At 39.3% G+C, this 15,063-nt stretch overlaps 2 protein-coding genes across 3 annotated transcripts in view; one reads left to right on the forward strand and one right to left on the reverse strand.

Moving 5' to 3' along the window:
- Nucleotides 1–6,731, reverse strand: part of LOC122668139 — a 62,087-nt gene extending 55,356 nt beyond the window's left edge. For both annotated transcript variants that reach the window (XM_043864721.1, XM_043864720.1), the window contains exon 1: nt 6,576–6,731. In XM_043864721.1, coding sequence (XP_043720656.1) covers nt 6,576–6,667 — 92 coding nt within the window. In that variant the 5' untranslated portion in view covers nt 6,668–6,731. The remainder of the gene's footprint in view (nt 1–6,575) is intronic.
- Nucleotides 6,732–9,997: 3,266 nt separating this feature from the next.
- On the forward strand, nt 9,998–12,502 carry LOC122668141 (pentatricopeptide repeat-containing protein At5g66520-like). The gene has a single exon (XM_043864726.1). It carries the CDS (start codon nt 10,036–10,038, stop codon nt 12,460–12,462), a length of 2,427 nt encoding a protein of 808 aa, XP_043720661.1. The 5' UTR covers nt 9,998–10,035; the 3' UTR covers nt 12,463–12,502.
- Nucleotides 12,503–15,063: the final 2,561 nt, after the last annotated feature.

Genomic DNA, 15,063 nt, shown 5'->3' on the forward strand with positions numbered 1-15,063 from the left:
GGGTATCAGAGCCTAGGATTGCAAGAGCGGAAGACTGTAATGGCGCCCCAACAAGTGACCCATACAGTCCCCGTCGAGGATATCAATGCAAGGGAAGAAAACTTGCGCCTGCACCAAGAAATTGCTGCCCTACGACGTGAGAATGAAGCTTTAAGAAAAGAATCGAGACGTCTGAATCCAAATGAGGAGACGACCGATCCTTACTCACCTTCATCCGACGATGCACAACCTGTCCCGAAGAGACGGCCTCACCGGAACGGGAACCAACATGGTGGAGAGCGAGTAGTTGTGATGACGCCCACGCATAGAGGTGGTCGTACAACTCTCGTGGATGACATCAATACAAGTGAAATTCATACGACAATGGATGATGATGCAGACGAACAAATCATTGTTCAGATTGATTTCAGTAAACCCCCAATTTTCGATGAGTACATCGATGAACACGGTGGTTTCGAAAGTCTTGAACCAAATTATGTTTCGAAAGCCCAACATTTCTGCCCGCATCACAGTGAGGTCACAACCGATGATCCCCTCTCGTTTCAGTGGTTCGACATTGCCAGGACGTATGATGATCCGTATTTGGCATTTATCAATTTCACATCTCTATCTCAATTTGTTCAAAATATGAGCGTTACCAAAAATCTATATTTGAACACGTCATTCATTCGAGCCGTGAGCACCTCATTTGATATCACTGTCAAATCTGAAGTTGATATGCAAATTTTGTCTAATTGAATTGGAGACTACAATAATGAATTTGTTTGGTTCCAATTTGACCCCGGTGGACGACGAATATCATTGATCGGGGCAAGAGTTAGTCCTCGAACTCTTTTTCAACCTGGAGGGAATGATGCAGCTCTGGGCCACGAAGTTGACAAGGTGGAGGTTGCACTCGGTCATCCAAAGGCTCTGCGAAGGTCGGCCCGGATCAAAGAGAGGCGTGTTAATCATGACCAGCCTTCACAAGGATAAATTATCCACATCAGCTCTTATCCTATCAGCATTCTAAGGAGATTTGATTGCAGCTTAATAAGGGATGATTGGATTTCTAAATAAGTGATTGCAGCTCAATAAGGAATGATTGGGTAGGAAAATCATTCCAGTTCCTAAATCAGTAATCCTAAATAAATTCCAATCAATTATCCATATGATGGAGTGATTGATGGGAGATTTGAATTTGAATTTATTCCATATCTGTAATCAATCAATTATCTCTACGATGGAGTGATTGATGATTTGAATTTAAATTTCTTTTCCATATCTGTATTCAATCTTAGCCTATATGTAAGGCAAGATTTGAGAGGGAAGGGGAGAATTTGAAAGATTAGCAAAAGATAGCTCTTTGAGCTTGACTCCATTGGAGTTCTGCAAGTCACATTCTCTCTTTGTTCGATTGATCAACTCCCGGTCGCGTAGGGAACGTGAATTCGACTCTCCCGATCCGTAGCTTCCAATGAGGCTGCATTACCTTGAGCCTGGTATGCTGTTAGAGACAGTGATGGGGATGAGAGACCCTATCGGTTGGTAGAGACTGACCAAGACCATAGGTGAGAGGCCTTGGTCATATCTCCTATTCTTTCCTACTGTTTTCTTCTTCTTCTTCTTCTTGCATATCATCACACTTTTACTACTTGTTTCTATTTTCTACTTCAGTGGCAGGCCATTACTTGGGTTTTTTTTATTTGTTTTATTACTGTTTGAGGCTGCTTTAATGGTATTTCACAGTGGTACATGTTTTTGTTACATCTGAGTTTCTGGTTTCGAGGAGAACGCTTGTGGTTCCTTATTCTGGCCTTTCTTAGCCTGCCGCATCAATGTATTGTGAGTATCACATATGTTCAGTAGATCAAGGTAAGTTTTTTAAGTTTTCAACAGCTGGTACTAGCCTTCCTTCGACTTGGAGTTTGGGTATTCTGCTTGTGGATTGAGGGATATTGTTGACTTCTAAATCTGTACCTAGGTTGCTATTTTAGTGACTTGCTGTCCTAAATTATCCAACCATTGGAATGAATGAATGAATTTTCTAATATGATGATTAACTCATGGAGTAATGTTTCTGTAAATATTCTGGTGCTACTCCGCCATGTGGATGAGGAGTTATAATGCTGTTTCTAAATCTGATGTTAGTTTCTAATTTCATCCTTTGGCAATAACTTGGAATGAGTACTGGTTTGGGAATATCACAGACCTTAGTCTGCTGGTTGTGCACCTCTACAATTCTGTCGTTGGTAGGATTTTGAATTCTATAATGATGTTAGATTGAATCCATCACCCATGAGTGTAAGTTGATGGATTAGTAATGTGGCCTATAAAGTCCTAATACAACACTAATGTCTTCATTTTTTTTATCAGAAACAACAATGTGCATTTTCATTTCATGGGTAAATATGTAGTAACAATTGATGAAAACTAATATAACTCTAATTAAAAATAGAAATTACTTAATACTCCTCTCTTAAAACATCCTACTACCGAGTACCAAAATACATACATACATGCATACATACGTAAAAATAGGACTTAACCAGAAGACACTAGAACCAAATACTTGGACAAGAAATGAACAAATCATAAAAGACAACCAGACCCATGTCAGGACTCCAAAAACCCTTACCAGTTTTTCAAAACTACAATATTGTCCAAAGGACTGTAGGAGTTAATAGTCCATAAATAAAAACAAAACAAATTTTCAACAAGCAAGCCTCCAAATATTTTTTATCAAAGTGACACCCCAAACAATTGTCCTCACATAGTTCATGTCCTTGATAGCTAGTGAAACTCCCAAATTGGCCCAACAAAACATTGATAGTGCCAAAGAAGAACATTGGCATTTGATATAAGACCTCAATGCCTCCTCTTACAAATATTGATTCCATCCCCATAAAATTTGTTTTATTCCATATTTTCTTATTTCTTTATCTGTTTTTCCTGTTTATGAAATAAAAAGAATACAAAAGGAGGGACAGAAAAAGAAAAAGAAAAAAAGGAATCAAACTAACCTAAATGACATGAGAAGCCTCCTACACAAGGCTAAAATTAAAATAATATCCTTCAACTAACAAACTACTCCCGATATAACCAACCCATCACCGCACCCATTTATGTGCAGGTTGGGTCCAATGGTCCATGTCTAGTGATGATTACAGATTGGGTTGGGCCAAGCTGCCAGATAAAGGAGTTGGATGTGAGCGGGTCACGGGACCAAAGTGGACCCCAAGTCTTAATCTGCATCTTCACAGATCATTCAATCAGGTGGTGTGATTGTCCAGACCATCAACCACTAGTCCTGAACAGTCTGTCTCATTTACCCAAATGATCAAATCAATCCGACAGTTCAAACCAGAAAGGCTCACCACCAACCTTCTGTAAGATATAATGTAGAATTGAAGATTGTTAATAAATATGCAACTGGTATGATTCAAACTAAGGTTGCTCCCAACAACATAGTAGATTCTTAACCAAAACACTAGAAGCACTACCTGTATTAAAATTGAGATTCTCTTCCTGCCTTTGTGTGCATGTGTGTGTGTGTGTGCGAACTATGGATCATCTACAACTATTAGTTGGCGTTCATGGAAGGAAAGAAATAAGAAAGGGTTTCAACATTTGTATGTCCCTAATACAAGGATATGAATTTGAGTGGCAGCTCTGCTTATGAAGTATATATATATATATATATATGTAAACATAAAAGCAGAATTTCAGTAGCCAACTCCAATTGGTTGGGATAAGGATTCCTTGTCCCTAATACAAGGATATGAATTTGAGTGGCAGCTCTGCTTATGAAGTATATATATATATAAACATAAAAGCAGAATTTCAGTAGCCAACTCCAATTGGTTGGGATAAGGATTCCTTGAGCTAAGCATGTGTTCTTATCAGCACCAGGACACAGTTTATGTGTCGTTCCTCATTTATGTAAATAGTTTACAATGGTTGATTAACTCCCAGTAGAAACAACCAAAATAAACTAGAGTCATTCTATAGGCTTGGAGGTATACCTATTACTAAATAGCTAAGAGATCACGTATTAGAATATATAAAAGCACAGTTTGTCAACTATTTTTTAAGCTTTTATTCGTTTATGTATTTGTTTATTCATGATATAATTGTTCACCCTTGTATATAAATAGAAATGAAAGGTAAAACAGAATTTATTATTCAAATAATTGTTTAAACTATACAACTGTGAGACAGCAAAAAATAACGAAAAAGGGCCTAGTTTATTCATAGTAATTCCATAATAATTCGTTGAAATAAAGGCTAAACAACTTAAGTATTTACGAAACAGTGACAATAACTTTGGTAAAAATTAAAACAAAACTCAACAACAATCAAATTTCTACATAGAATGAAAAGAACACCGTTAAGGAAAATATTCAAATTCATAAACAATTTGAATCTTAAAATCTTTAATGATCAAAACATGAAGTATAGCTATTAAATATTAAGAGATAACCAGGGGGTAGAAATCTCATGCCAGCCACACTTTCAATTGACACACAATTCCCTACAAATGGATCAGAGAAAATGGTGTCATCATTAATATGCATGATTTACATTAAAAAGCACTTCCCTTGTTGTGTTCCATGCATGGCAGTGATTTTGTACAGCACACAGGACTAGTTCCCGAGACAATATATTAAATTATTGGGAAAAGGACAGGCACGCTGCCTGCAGACTGCAGTACACACCCTCTCACAATCATTGACACTCACTTTCTTCTCTCTCTCCTAAATAACCGTGTGGATCCCCCTATATGACGAACCAACACCCACCGAAATGCACTCTATCTCTCCCACATTGGCCTGTAGGCCCTGCATGATAACACTTTTGTTTCTGGGCCATGTTTCTATTCCAGAAATAACTTTTGGTATTACTGATTCTAGACCAAATTTCTGGACAAAAAATGCATTTGGTTACCCATAGTAATTTACACAGTTGGGCCAAAAAAGAAACAGAAACGCATTTGTCATGCACGGTAATTTCTATTTCTAGAACTTCTATAAATTTACAAAAATGTCATTGAATACCCCTAAAAAAAACAAATGTGGTGGTGGAGGGTAGTGGTCGTGGTGGCGGTGGTGGTTGTGGTGGTGGTTGTGGTGGCGATGGATGTGGTGGTCGTGGTCGTTGTGGGGGTGACGGTGGGGGTGGTGGGGGGGGGGTGGTGGCGGTGGAGGTGGTTGAAGTTCCAATGGTGGTGGTGGTTAAAGTTGCATTGGAGGTGGTTGTCATGGTAGTGTTGGTAGTCCCCCCCCCCCCCTTATTTCTCCCTTTTGTTTCTGGAACAGAGAAGTTCCAAATTAAAGATTCTTTTTTGTGTTTCTCAGCAACTGGTTCATTCCTAGGAACAAAAAAAATGAACCATTGGTAAGAATTGTATTTCTATTCTTTTTTTGTTCTTAGGAACAAAAAAAAATGCAGAAACACAAAGACATGAGTGTGATGCAGGGCTTAAGATGCCAATATACCCTGCCTCTGTGTCGATCCCTCTCCTTAAATTATTTTGACATTTTTAATTATACCTCACCAAGTCCTCTCCACGTTGAAAAGGAATCCTAAAACGATACAATAAAGAGTGGAAATCGCACACAACAATCACACGATACAAACACAAGGATTTACGTGGTTTGGCAACATTGCCTACGTCCACGGTGAGATGAGATCTGTTTCACTATCAATGGAGAATAGGGTTACAGCTGCTCATCCTCACACCTCTTAGATTGCGTTACAGAGAAAGAACCCTCACTACATACTTATAGCGAAAACCTATACAGGAATTTTACTGAAATACCCATATAGTCCTCAAAAAAATTTCCTACAGCCTGCATGGACCCGCTAGTTCACCGAAGTCCCGCCAGAAAAGTAAATTAACGTGCAAGTGGGCTGGTTCCTACAGCCTCTTAACGGCCCTTCAGAATCAACCCACAAACCAAGCGACGGAATACTAGACAACCCCCAACACTCAATGCACACGCATCACCTGTTTAGTGGCAGTACGATACCTAAAATGAAACAAAATCTCTGATTAACGATTAAAAGGCAAGAAAGAGCGTCATTTACCTGTGAAAAAAAGCAGGAACCAGAAGCTACCCAGCACAAGAGATTCACACAGGAAAAAGAAGTAAAACCAAACCAAAATACTTCTATTCTAGTTTCTTTAAGTTTGGCCGAAAAGCAGAGTTCTTCGTTTAAGATACAGAACAACTACTGGAGCTTCAAACATTCAACTTTTTTCCACAAAAATGAGTCCATAGAAACCAGATAATGATCAGGGAAACACACACAAGCAAATGTGCAGCGCTTCTTCAAATTGAAATTAGTTTTAAACCACAAGCAAAGGTAATGCTTCTTCAGAAAAAAGGTGGGAATATAAAAATAGATGAATCCATAGAAACAAATAGTTTGAACAGGGAAACACACACACACACACACAAGCAAACGTGCAGAGCTTCTTCAAATTGAAATTTAGTTTTAAACCAAATGATTCTTCAGCAAAAGTTGGGTATAAAAATAAAATCAGAAAACTTGGGAGAAACAATGACATTATAAAGTTCATAGAAACTCACTTGTGGTCACAGACGATGAGCAATCCTCCATCCTTACAGACGAAACAGTAATCCTCTTCAATTTCTTCCTCCTTCATATTTCGCTTCTTCATCGAGAGCGCATCTGTTGTTACGAGTTCTAGTACTGATCCCTACTTTTATTTTCGTTTCCCTAATCTCTCTATTTATTGTGGGAATATTTGGGAAAGAGCCCCAACCTTGTCACTTGTCAGACTGCGACTGTGGAGTGTGGACTTGCGTCAAAAAATTGATTTTGTTCTTGGTTTGGGTCTTTTAGACGTCAACGGCGTTTCGGTTGCTAAAAGTGGTAAATTTGACTGTTATACCCTTACGTGGCAATAATGAGCCGCGGCAGCCTCCCTGTACGAGTTGGTCTGCGAATCCATATCCCCTTCAATTCCTCACATGGGATTGGAAATGATCACCCTTTTACGAATCGTTATCGTCTATGGTTCCTGACCGGTGTGGTTCCCTAGTGCCTCTCACAAGAGGGGAGTGGGACCCACCTGGGGTACCTGACCAAATATTCTACCTGAGTGGGATCCACCCTCCTCTTGTGAGAGGCACTAGAGAACCGCACCAATCAGGGAACCTCGTACGATAAAAATTCCCTGCCTTAAAACACTGCCTAAAGTGGGGTCCACTCCCCCTATTAGAGGAATTGAAGGTGATAATTATTCGTTGCTCTACACGGCCTTAACAATGATTTCGAAAAGAAGGGAGGGAGAATCGATTTTTTTCTTTTTGGGCAAGAATTCTCAACGGGAGAGCGTAGGGGCAAATTTGAGCACGTGAGTTGCAAAACATAGGACGGTCATTACCATCTTTCATAGGGGTGAAATAGTCATTTTACACCCATATGTCTGGACGCAAGAGATAAAAAGCACATCGCCATGATTAGCCAAGTGTCAGATTTCAAAATCTAATTCAATAAAATATGTCCTTTTGTATTGACACACATTCAGTATATTTCTATGTATATGTATCAATACTTTCGATAATACTTAACTCTTTTTTTTTTTGAGTAAGAAACTCTCGATAATACTTAGCATTCTCCCAATTCTTAGTAGGAACAAATGTTAAAAATGAATGACTCAAATTTATAATTAAAAGCATCATCTACCATTGTTACATGGATAATCACTCAATTATATGGTAAGTGGAAAAAGGATCTAAACGTGTAATTTGAATTTCTATTTATTTGTATTTCTTATAAGTAATTTTTAGAAACAATTTGTACTCCCTAAAACATAAATTAAATACTTGAAAATAATTCTACATCGCATCAAATTACTTCATATGCTAGTTAGATGTCTCCATTTAAAAGGTTAAGGTTTTTGAGAATTCAACAAAGTTTGAAATTAGTTTTAGGTAAAAGTGTCACTAACACTGCCACATGCAGCAGGTTGGATGAAGGAAGAGGTCGAATAGGGAAGGTTAGAGATGATATTATAAATTTGGAGAATTTATTATTTCAAAAGCTAAAGGAAAAAAAAAAAAGATAAATTCATTTTTTTAGGGGGGGCGATTGTTATGAGTTATGCACGACTTATGATATAAAAAAATAAAATAAAAAACTCTTCAAATGATTCAAATTACTGGCCTTAAGGGTTTGCACCCAAAGAGACTAGTCCATTAAGTTGAAACCGTTAATTGAAGCAAAAAATTCATAACCATATTACCTTTCAATCCTTCATTAGTAAGGAGGAATAGAGGTTCTTTGACCTGATAGTAAAGAGGAAGAGAGATTCTTGGACCTGGAACAACATAACCCATGTTATTCCAACCCGTCAAGAGACCTCAATTAAGAAAATTGGAAATGATAATTCAACCTTCTTTTGGACGGATTCCTTTTCTTCGAGGATGCCTTTTTCCCTCATTGTAGGATCCGAACATGAGGAATGCGAAGGTTGCTAATTATGTAGTAGATTTTAGATGGAATTCAAACTGTATAGATGGTTCTATTCCCTTGCATCTGTCTTCTCACATTTATAGGATCAGTTTATCTTCCACTGAGGACAGTTGGTGGTGCACTATTGCCAGAAATGGCAATTTTGGTATTAAACTAGCTATTAAATCTTTGATTTCTCATGATTCCTCTAATACTTCTTTAAGATCCACTTGGTGAAATTTTTTTTGGAAACTAAAAATTCACCCTAAATTCAAAATCTATTTTCTGGCGACTATTAAATACAGGTCTCCCGATCAAGGCGGTCATTTCCAAGTGGATTCAAGTCAATCCAGCTTGTGCTCGTTGTGGAAATTGTGCCGAATCCTACTGGTACTTATTCCTTTCATGTGATTGGACCAAACGCATTTGGGTGGCTGGGCCATTGGGGCTAAGGACCAAATGCATATCGCATTCATCATTGGAAAATTTCTGTATAGAGACTTTGCTTAATCGTTCTCTAGATAAGAACTCTTTAGATTGGTTTTTTAATGTGTTTATTCTTATGTGCTATTTTATTTGGTTTGCTAGAAACAAGGTGATAGTTGGGCTAGAAAAGCCTGATCCCACTTGGGTTCTAAAACAAACAGAATTTTGGTTGTCCAATTTGGAGAGTCACCCTCCCCCTGTTGCATCCCAAGTTGTAAGTCAAGGTAGTACTGATGAGGTAGACATAACTATTTTTTCATCTATTCCTCACTTCAGCTATCCTATCTTAATCTATGCAGGATACCAGAATTCAGGAGTAATTCCAACAGGATGGTCGGTTATTTTTTTGCTAGATGATAGCTTCATTTTGCTTGTGGCAGGGTATATTAAGAATTGCAATGGCATTAATCCGGAGGTGATTAGTATTAGAAATGGGCTTGATCTTTCAAGGATTTTGGGGTTGAAGATTAAAGAAGTGTGGTGCTCAAATCAACAGATTGCTGATCTTCTTCCATCTCCAACTTTTAATCCGTGGCCGTGATCATTACTAAAAGATCTTTTGTATATACACAACCTAGACCCTGATACTCACTATACTTCTAAGGGTAACCCTTTTTATCGTGCTATAGCTAGCAACCTTGCTAAGTCGGCTTTTCTAAGTAATAAGTCTTTGTATATGGTTTATCCTTAATCAGTTAATATATATGTTATTTTCTCATAGAAAAAAAAAAAAAAAAACCTTAATGGACTGGGGTTATTTGTAAGCACCCACCATAGTTTAGGGGAGGCACATGTAATTGTTCAAACGAAGTTATTTGTAATTGGACTAAACTACAGAGGGAGATGAGGTACATGTAAATTGCTCTATATATTCTTAATCTTTTCTCCTTTTTTTTGGGTAAAATAATATTTTCTCTTTGAGTTCAGGGCTGAGGGTGTGAAAACATGAACTTGAAGTAATCAAGGCGAGGTGCAGCAGTTGTGTGAGCAACATCGTTCAATTTAATCGATTTATTTGGTTATTCTATGTACAGTTATAAAGCCTGAACTGAGAAATGCTATCCTGCTCAAGTTTGGCTTTAAATGGATTCAGGTCCAACACATAGAACGATGGGGATTGAACGACTGCTAAATGAGAAGCTTGGACCTGCAGTTAAAGACACTTGTCTTCGTCAAATTTCTGCCCTGTTACCGCCATTAACAGTAACAGTCTTGGACGATCTTATGCGAAAATGCCAAAATCTCAGGGATTTCAATCAAATCCTTTCTCGGATGATAGTTTCTGGATTCGTAGCCGATACGTTTGCTGCCAGCCGCCTCCTTAAGTTCTCCACCGATGCCGATTTCATCCATCTTGACTACTCCCGTCGTATCCTTGATCAAATCCAATTCCCTAATGGATTTATTTGGAATACCATGATGAGAGCGTATGCTCAGAGAAATTCTCCTCAGTCAACTCTCGCCCTTTACAAATTGATGTTGGAGAAGAATTTGAAGTCCGATAACTATACATACCCGATTCTAGCCCATGCTAGTTCTCTTCGTTCCTCTGAATTAGAAGGAAAAGAGATTCATAATCATGTTTTAAAGCTGGGTTTTGATTCTGATGTTTATGTCCAGAATACATTGATCAATATGTATGCGGTTTGCGGGAATCTTGGTGATGCACGACGGTTGTTTGATGAAAGCCTTGTGTTGGATTCAATATCCTGGAATTCACTTTTGGCGGGTTATGTTCAGATAGGAGATGTACAAAATGCGAAGCTATTATTTGATAAGATGCCTGAAAGGAACACAATTGCTTCAAATTCTATGATTGCACTGTTTGGTCGAGCTAGACTTGTGACTGAGGCTCGTCAGATATTTGATGAAATTCCCCAAAAGGATGTTGTTTCCTGGAGTGCATTGATTTCCTCTTATGAGCAAAATGATATGTTCAAAGAAGCTTTGATTATATTCGAACAAATGAATGCTATGGGAATTAAGGTGGATGAGGTTGCGATGGTCAGTGTTCTTTCTGCCTGTGGTGGCCTGTCAGCTATTAAGGAAGGAGAACTGGTTCATGGAATTATAATTAGAATGGGAATTGAAACCTATATTAATCTTCAAAATGCACTGATTCACTTGTATTCGGAATGTGGGGATATCATTGCAGCACAGAGACTATTTGATGCTAACCAGGAATTGGATCAGATATCTTGGAATTCTATGATATCTGGGTACTTGAAATGTGGTCAAATTGAACATGCCAAGAAATTATTTGATTCCATGCCCAACAAGGATGTTATATCATGGAGTGCTATGATTTCAGGTTATGCACAACACAATCAGTTTGCAAAGACCTTGGCCTTGTTCCATGAGATGCAGCTTGGAGAAACCCGGCCCGATGAGACCACACTGGTGAGCGTAATCTCAGCTTGTGCCCACTTGGCTGCTTTAGACCAAGGCAAATGGGTTCATGCTTATATAGATAAATATGGTCTAAAGATCAACACCATACTCGGTACAACCCTTGTAGACATGTATATGAAATGTGGGTGTGTGGAAAACGCACTGGAGGTCTTCTCTAAATTGGAGGAAATGGGTATCTCTACTTGGAATGCTATGATTTTAGGACTGGCTATGAATGGATTGGTGGAGGAGTCTCTCGATAAGTTTTTGGAGATGAATAGGTTTGGGGTAGCACCCAATGAAATAACCTTCATTGGGGTATTGGGAGCATGTCGACATGTGGGTTTAGTAGACGAGGGCCGCCAATACTTTCATTCCATGATTCAGATACACAACATAAAACCCAATGTTAAACATTATGGATGCATGGTTGATCTTCTTGGCCGTGCAGGTTTGCTCAAAGAAGCAGAGGAACTCATAGAGAGTATGCCAATGGCACCAGATGTGCCTACTTGGGGTGCCTTGCTTGGGGCATGTCGGAAATATGGTAACACCGAGATGGGAGAAAGAGTAGGAAGGAAGCTTATTAAGCTTCAGCCTGATCATGATGGATTTCATGTACTGCTATCAAATATATATGCTTCAAAAGGAAAGTGGGATGATGTTATTGAGATCAGAGGGATGATGAAGCAACATGGAGTGGTGAAAAACCCTGGCTGCAGCTTGATAGAAGCCAATGGTATAGTTCATGAATTCCTGGCAGGGGATAGGATGCACCCTCAAATAGATGAGATAGATAGAATGCTGGATGAGATGGCTAAAAGATTGAAGATGGAAGGGTATACACCAGAGATCAATGAGGTTGCTCTAGATATAGATGAAGAAGAGAAAGAATCCATTTTGTACAGACATAGTGAAAAACTCGCCATTGCCTTTGGACTTATCAGCACTAGCCCACCAACTCCTATCAGGATAATGAAGAACTTGCGCATATGTGCTGATTGTCATACCGCAGCAAAGCTCATCTCAAGAGCCTTTGGACGTGAAATTGTGGTGAGGGATCGCCATCGATTTCACCACTTCAAAGAAGGGTTGTGTTCATGCATGGATTACTGGTGATGTGTTCCGTTGCAAAACTCAATCTATCCTGCATAGTTGAGGCCTTGGGTGGAGTTTCGGCAGAATTCAGTTGATTAACTTCCACACATGATATATATGGAGTAGTTTTGGGCTGGACCCGGCCCAAGATCGGCTCATCCCAGCTCGAACTTCAATTTGAGCCTCAAAACCTCCGGCTGGGTTGATCCAGACAGGTTGACCTGGCACTATGTGTAGCCCTATCTTGTGCTGACAAGAACCAAGAGTTAATGAGTCAACAATCATAACAGTGCCGATGCAATAACATGGACTGAAACCCGCATACAGTTTGGATGGAACAACAGGCCAAACGGGTTTTAATCATTCAGATAATCAAGCAAAACTGGATCAACAGGCTGGAATCTTCTGTCCAGTTTTAATATCTTTCTTGCAGCACGATGCAGTACCAGAGGGCCAGTTTTAGCTGCAGCAATTGAAGTTCTAGCTTTGAAGCAGGGCTCATGCAAGCTCTAAGTCTGGGAATTGATGACGTGGAAGTTCAGATGGACGACGAGGCAATCGTGAATTTCCTCACTTCGCAGGACATGAACCAATGGCCTTGGACCCCGATGATATACCTTCTTGAGTTTTTTTACTTTCTGAAATCATTCAAGAGTTTAACTTGAGATATAATAGTAAGGGATACAATACTGTTGCTCATTCTCCAGTGAAGAAAACAGTAACTGTACATAGATAGTTAAACATCTCTGAGTGTCTACAATGGAAAGGATTGCATGGTGGGTATAACGTCACATATCTGCTATCTAACTCTTTAAACTTTGCAGGGACTTTTTGGAGCTGCCGACTCAATGCCTTTTGGGTGAGCCACTCTTTTTTTCTTCTTGTGTTAATAACCAAACTTCCTATGCCATGAAAACATGATACAATGCAAATAGGATGCTATATTTTCGGATTTCTTGCATTTTCTTGTTCCACTGCGAGAATTTCAGTCCAATACAGTAAACCAAGATGTCCATAAAGAGTTAGAAATGAGCAGTATCCGTTTTGATTTTTGTTACTGGAACAAGCTCCTTTCAGTGCTTTTCATTTTGGGCAGGGAGGGGGGGGGGGTTGTAATTAGAGCTTCTATGGAAAGTCCTAAGTAAAAGTCAAGGTCTCTCCCATTGGGGTGTTAATTATGAACATCACAATCCATCTGACAATAAATTTGAAGCTATGACCTTGACTTTCAATTCTTCATCTTGAGATTGCGCTCTCAACACACCTTTTTGGAATTGGGGAAAGCACCTTCAAGGCTTTTGTCTTGTCCCACTAGTGTTGTCAATTCTTCGAATGTTTCATCCAATCTTTGCAAGGAATGACTTTTGAGCTCATCTTGATATGGTGACATTAGACATTTTTTTGTTTTTCTATGGTGACCTTAGACATTCAGCTCTGCCATGAGATTCTTCACCGAATAGAATGTCAAAGAAGGGGTCGCTAGCAATTTGGCAAAATTTCAAAATTAACCCTCGGCGTATGCGATGATGCTACAAGTAAAATGAAATGGCGATTGACAACGATTTATTGGGCCTCAGATTCTGCAATCCAAAGCTTAAAAAGAAAGTCGTAATGGCGGCCTGACATTGACCTTAGAGGCCAAAAGGACTATTTTCTGGAAAGAATGGTTTTGACAACCAAATTCTTTACCATTCAGTGAACTTAACTAAGCATCTGATTTCTTCTAATCTCACCAATGATTCACACACCAAACTACTTGTCCATGGCAATAGCTTCTTTTTCCTTTGTGGTTCGTAGTTATATAGGACTCCAGAACTGCAGAACAGAAGTGCAAAAGAAAGAACCCACTTTGTAGTTTGTAGTTTGTATTTTATATCGCTTTGGTGAGTTCACTCAAATCTCGATTCGGTTCAACATGACAGGGGCACCCTTGGCTTCTTGTTTAGCTGCTCTCGTTTTCTTCTTCTTCTGCTTCATCTACTTTCAGTCAGCCCATGTCGCCGCCCAGACCCAGAGAGAAGTGTGCAACTCTTCTCCCTCTTGCGGTGATGTTCTCAACATCCAGTACCCTTTTCACTTGAAAAATCATCCCAACAACTGTACTAAATTCCCTGGATACCAACTCAATTGTAAAGATAATCGAACTGTCTTGAATCTACAATTCTGGCAACTTGATAACAATGATATCTATTCAATGTTCCCAGTCGATCACACATACTATGTGGATGAAATCTTATACCACAAGAAGCGTATCCGAGTTGTTGATCCTGGTTTACAGGAAGGGAATTGCTCTTCTCTGCCTCGCTTTTCTTCCTTCTCTGGCAACTTACCCAGCGTCTACACGTTGGAATCGAATGCGAATGGCATCACATTTGTGTGTTGTTCGTTACCAGTCAAGAATGACACAGCCTACATATCTACCTCTCCTTGCCTCAGTGGAAGCTCCTCCCATCCCTTTTCATATGCACTTATTGGGATGCCGGTCTCTGCTCTCCACCAAAATTGCAACGTTGTACAGAGTTCTCCCAGACCAGTAAAGAGAATTCTGAACCGCACGTACCCAGAAATTCACCAGGCATTGCTGTCTGGTTTTTACCCTGGTTGGGAAGATCATCCTTCTGT

This window comes from Telopea speciosissima, chromosome 7, assembly GCF_018873765.1.
Source record: "Telopea speciosissima isolate NSW1024214 ecotype Mountain lineage chromosome 7, Tspe_v1, whole genome shotgun sequence".
NCBI lineage: Eukaryota > Viridiplantae > Streptophyta > Magnoliopsida > Proteales > Proteaceae > Telopea > Telopea speciosissima.

Bases quoted from the DNA above. Each gene is read 5' to 3' on its own strand.
- LOC122668141 (XM_043864726.1), top strand. From the start codon at position 10,036: ATGGATTCAGGTCCAACACATAGAACGATGGGGATTGAACGACTGCTA.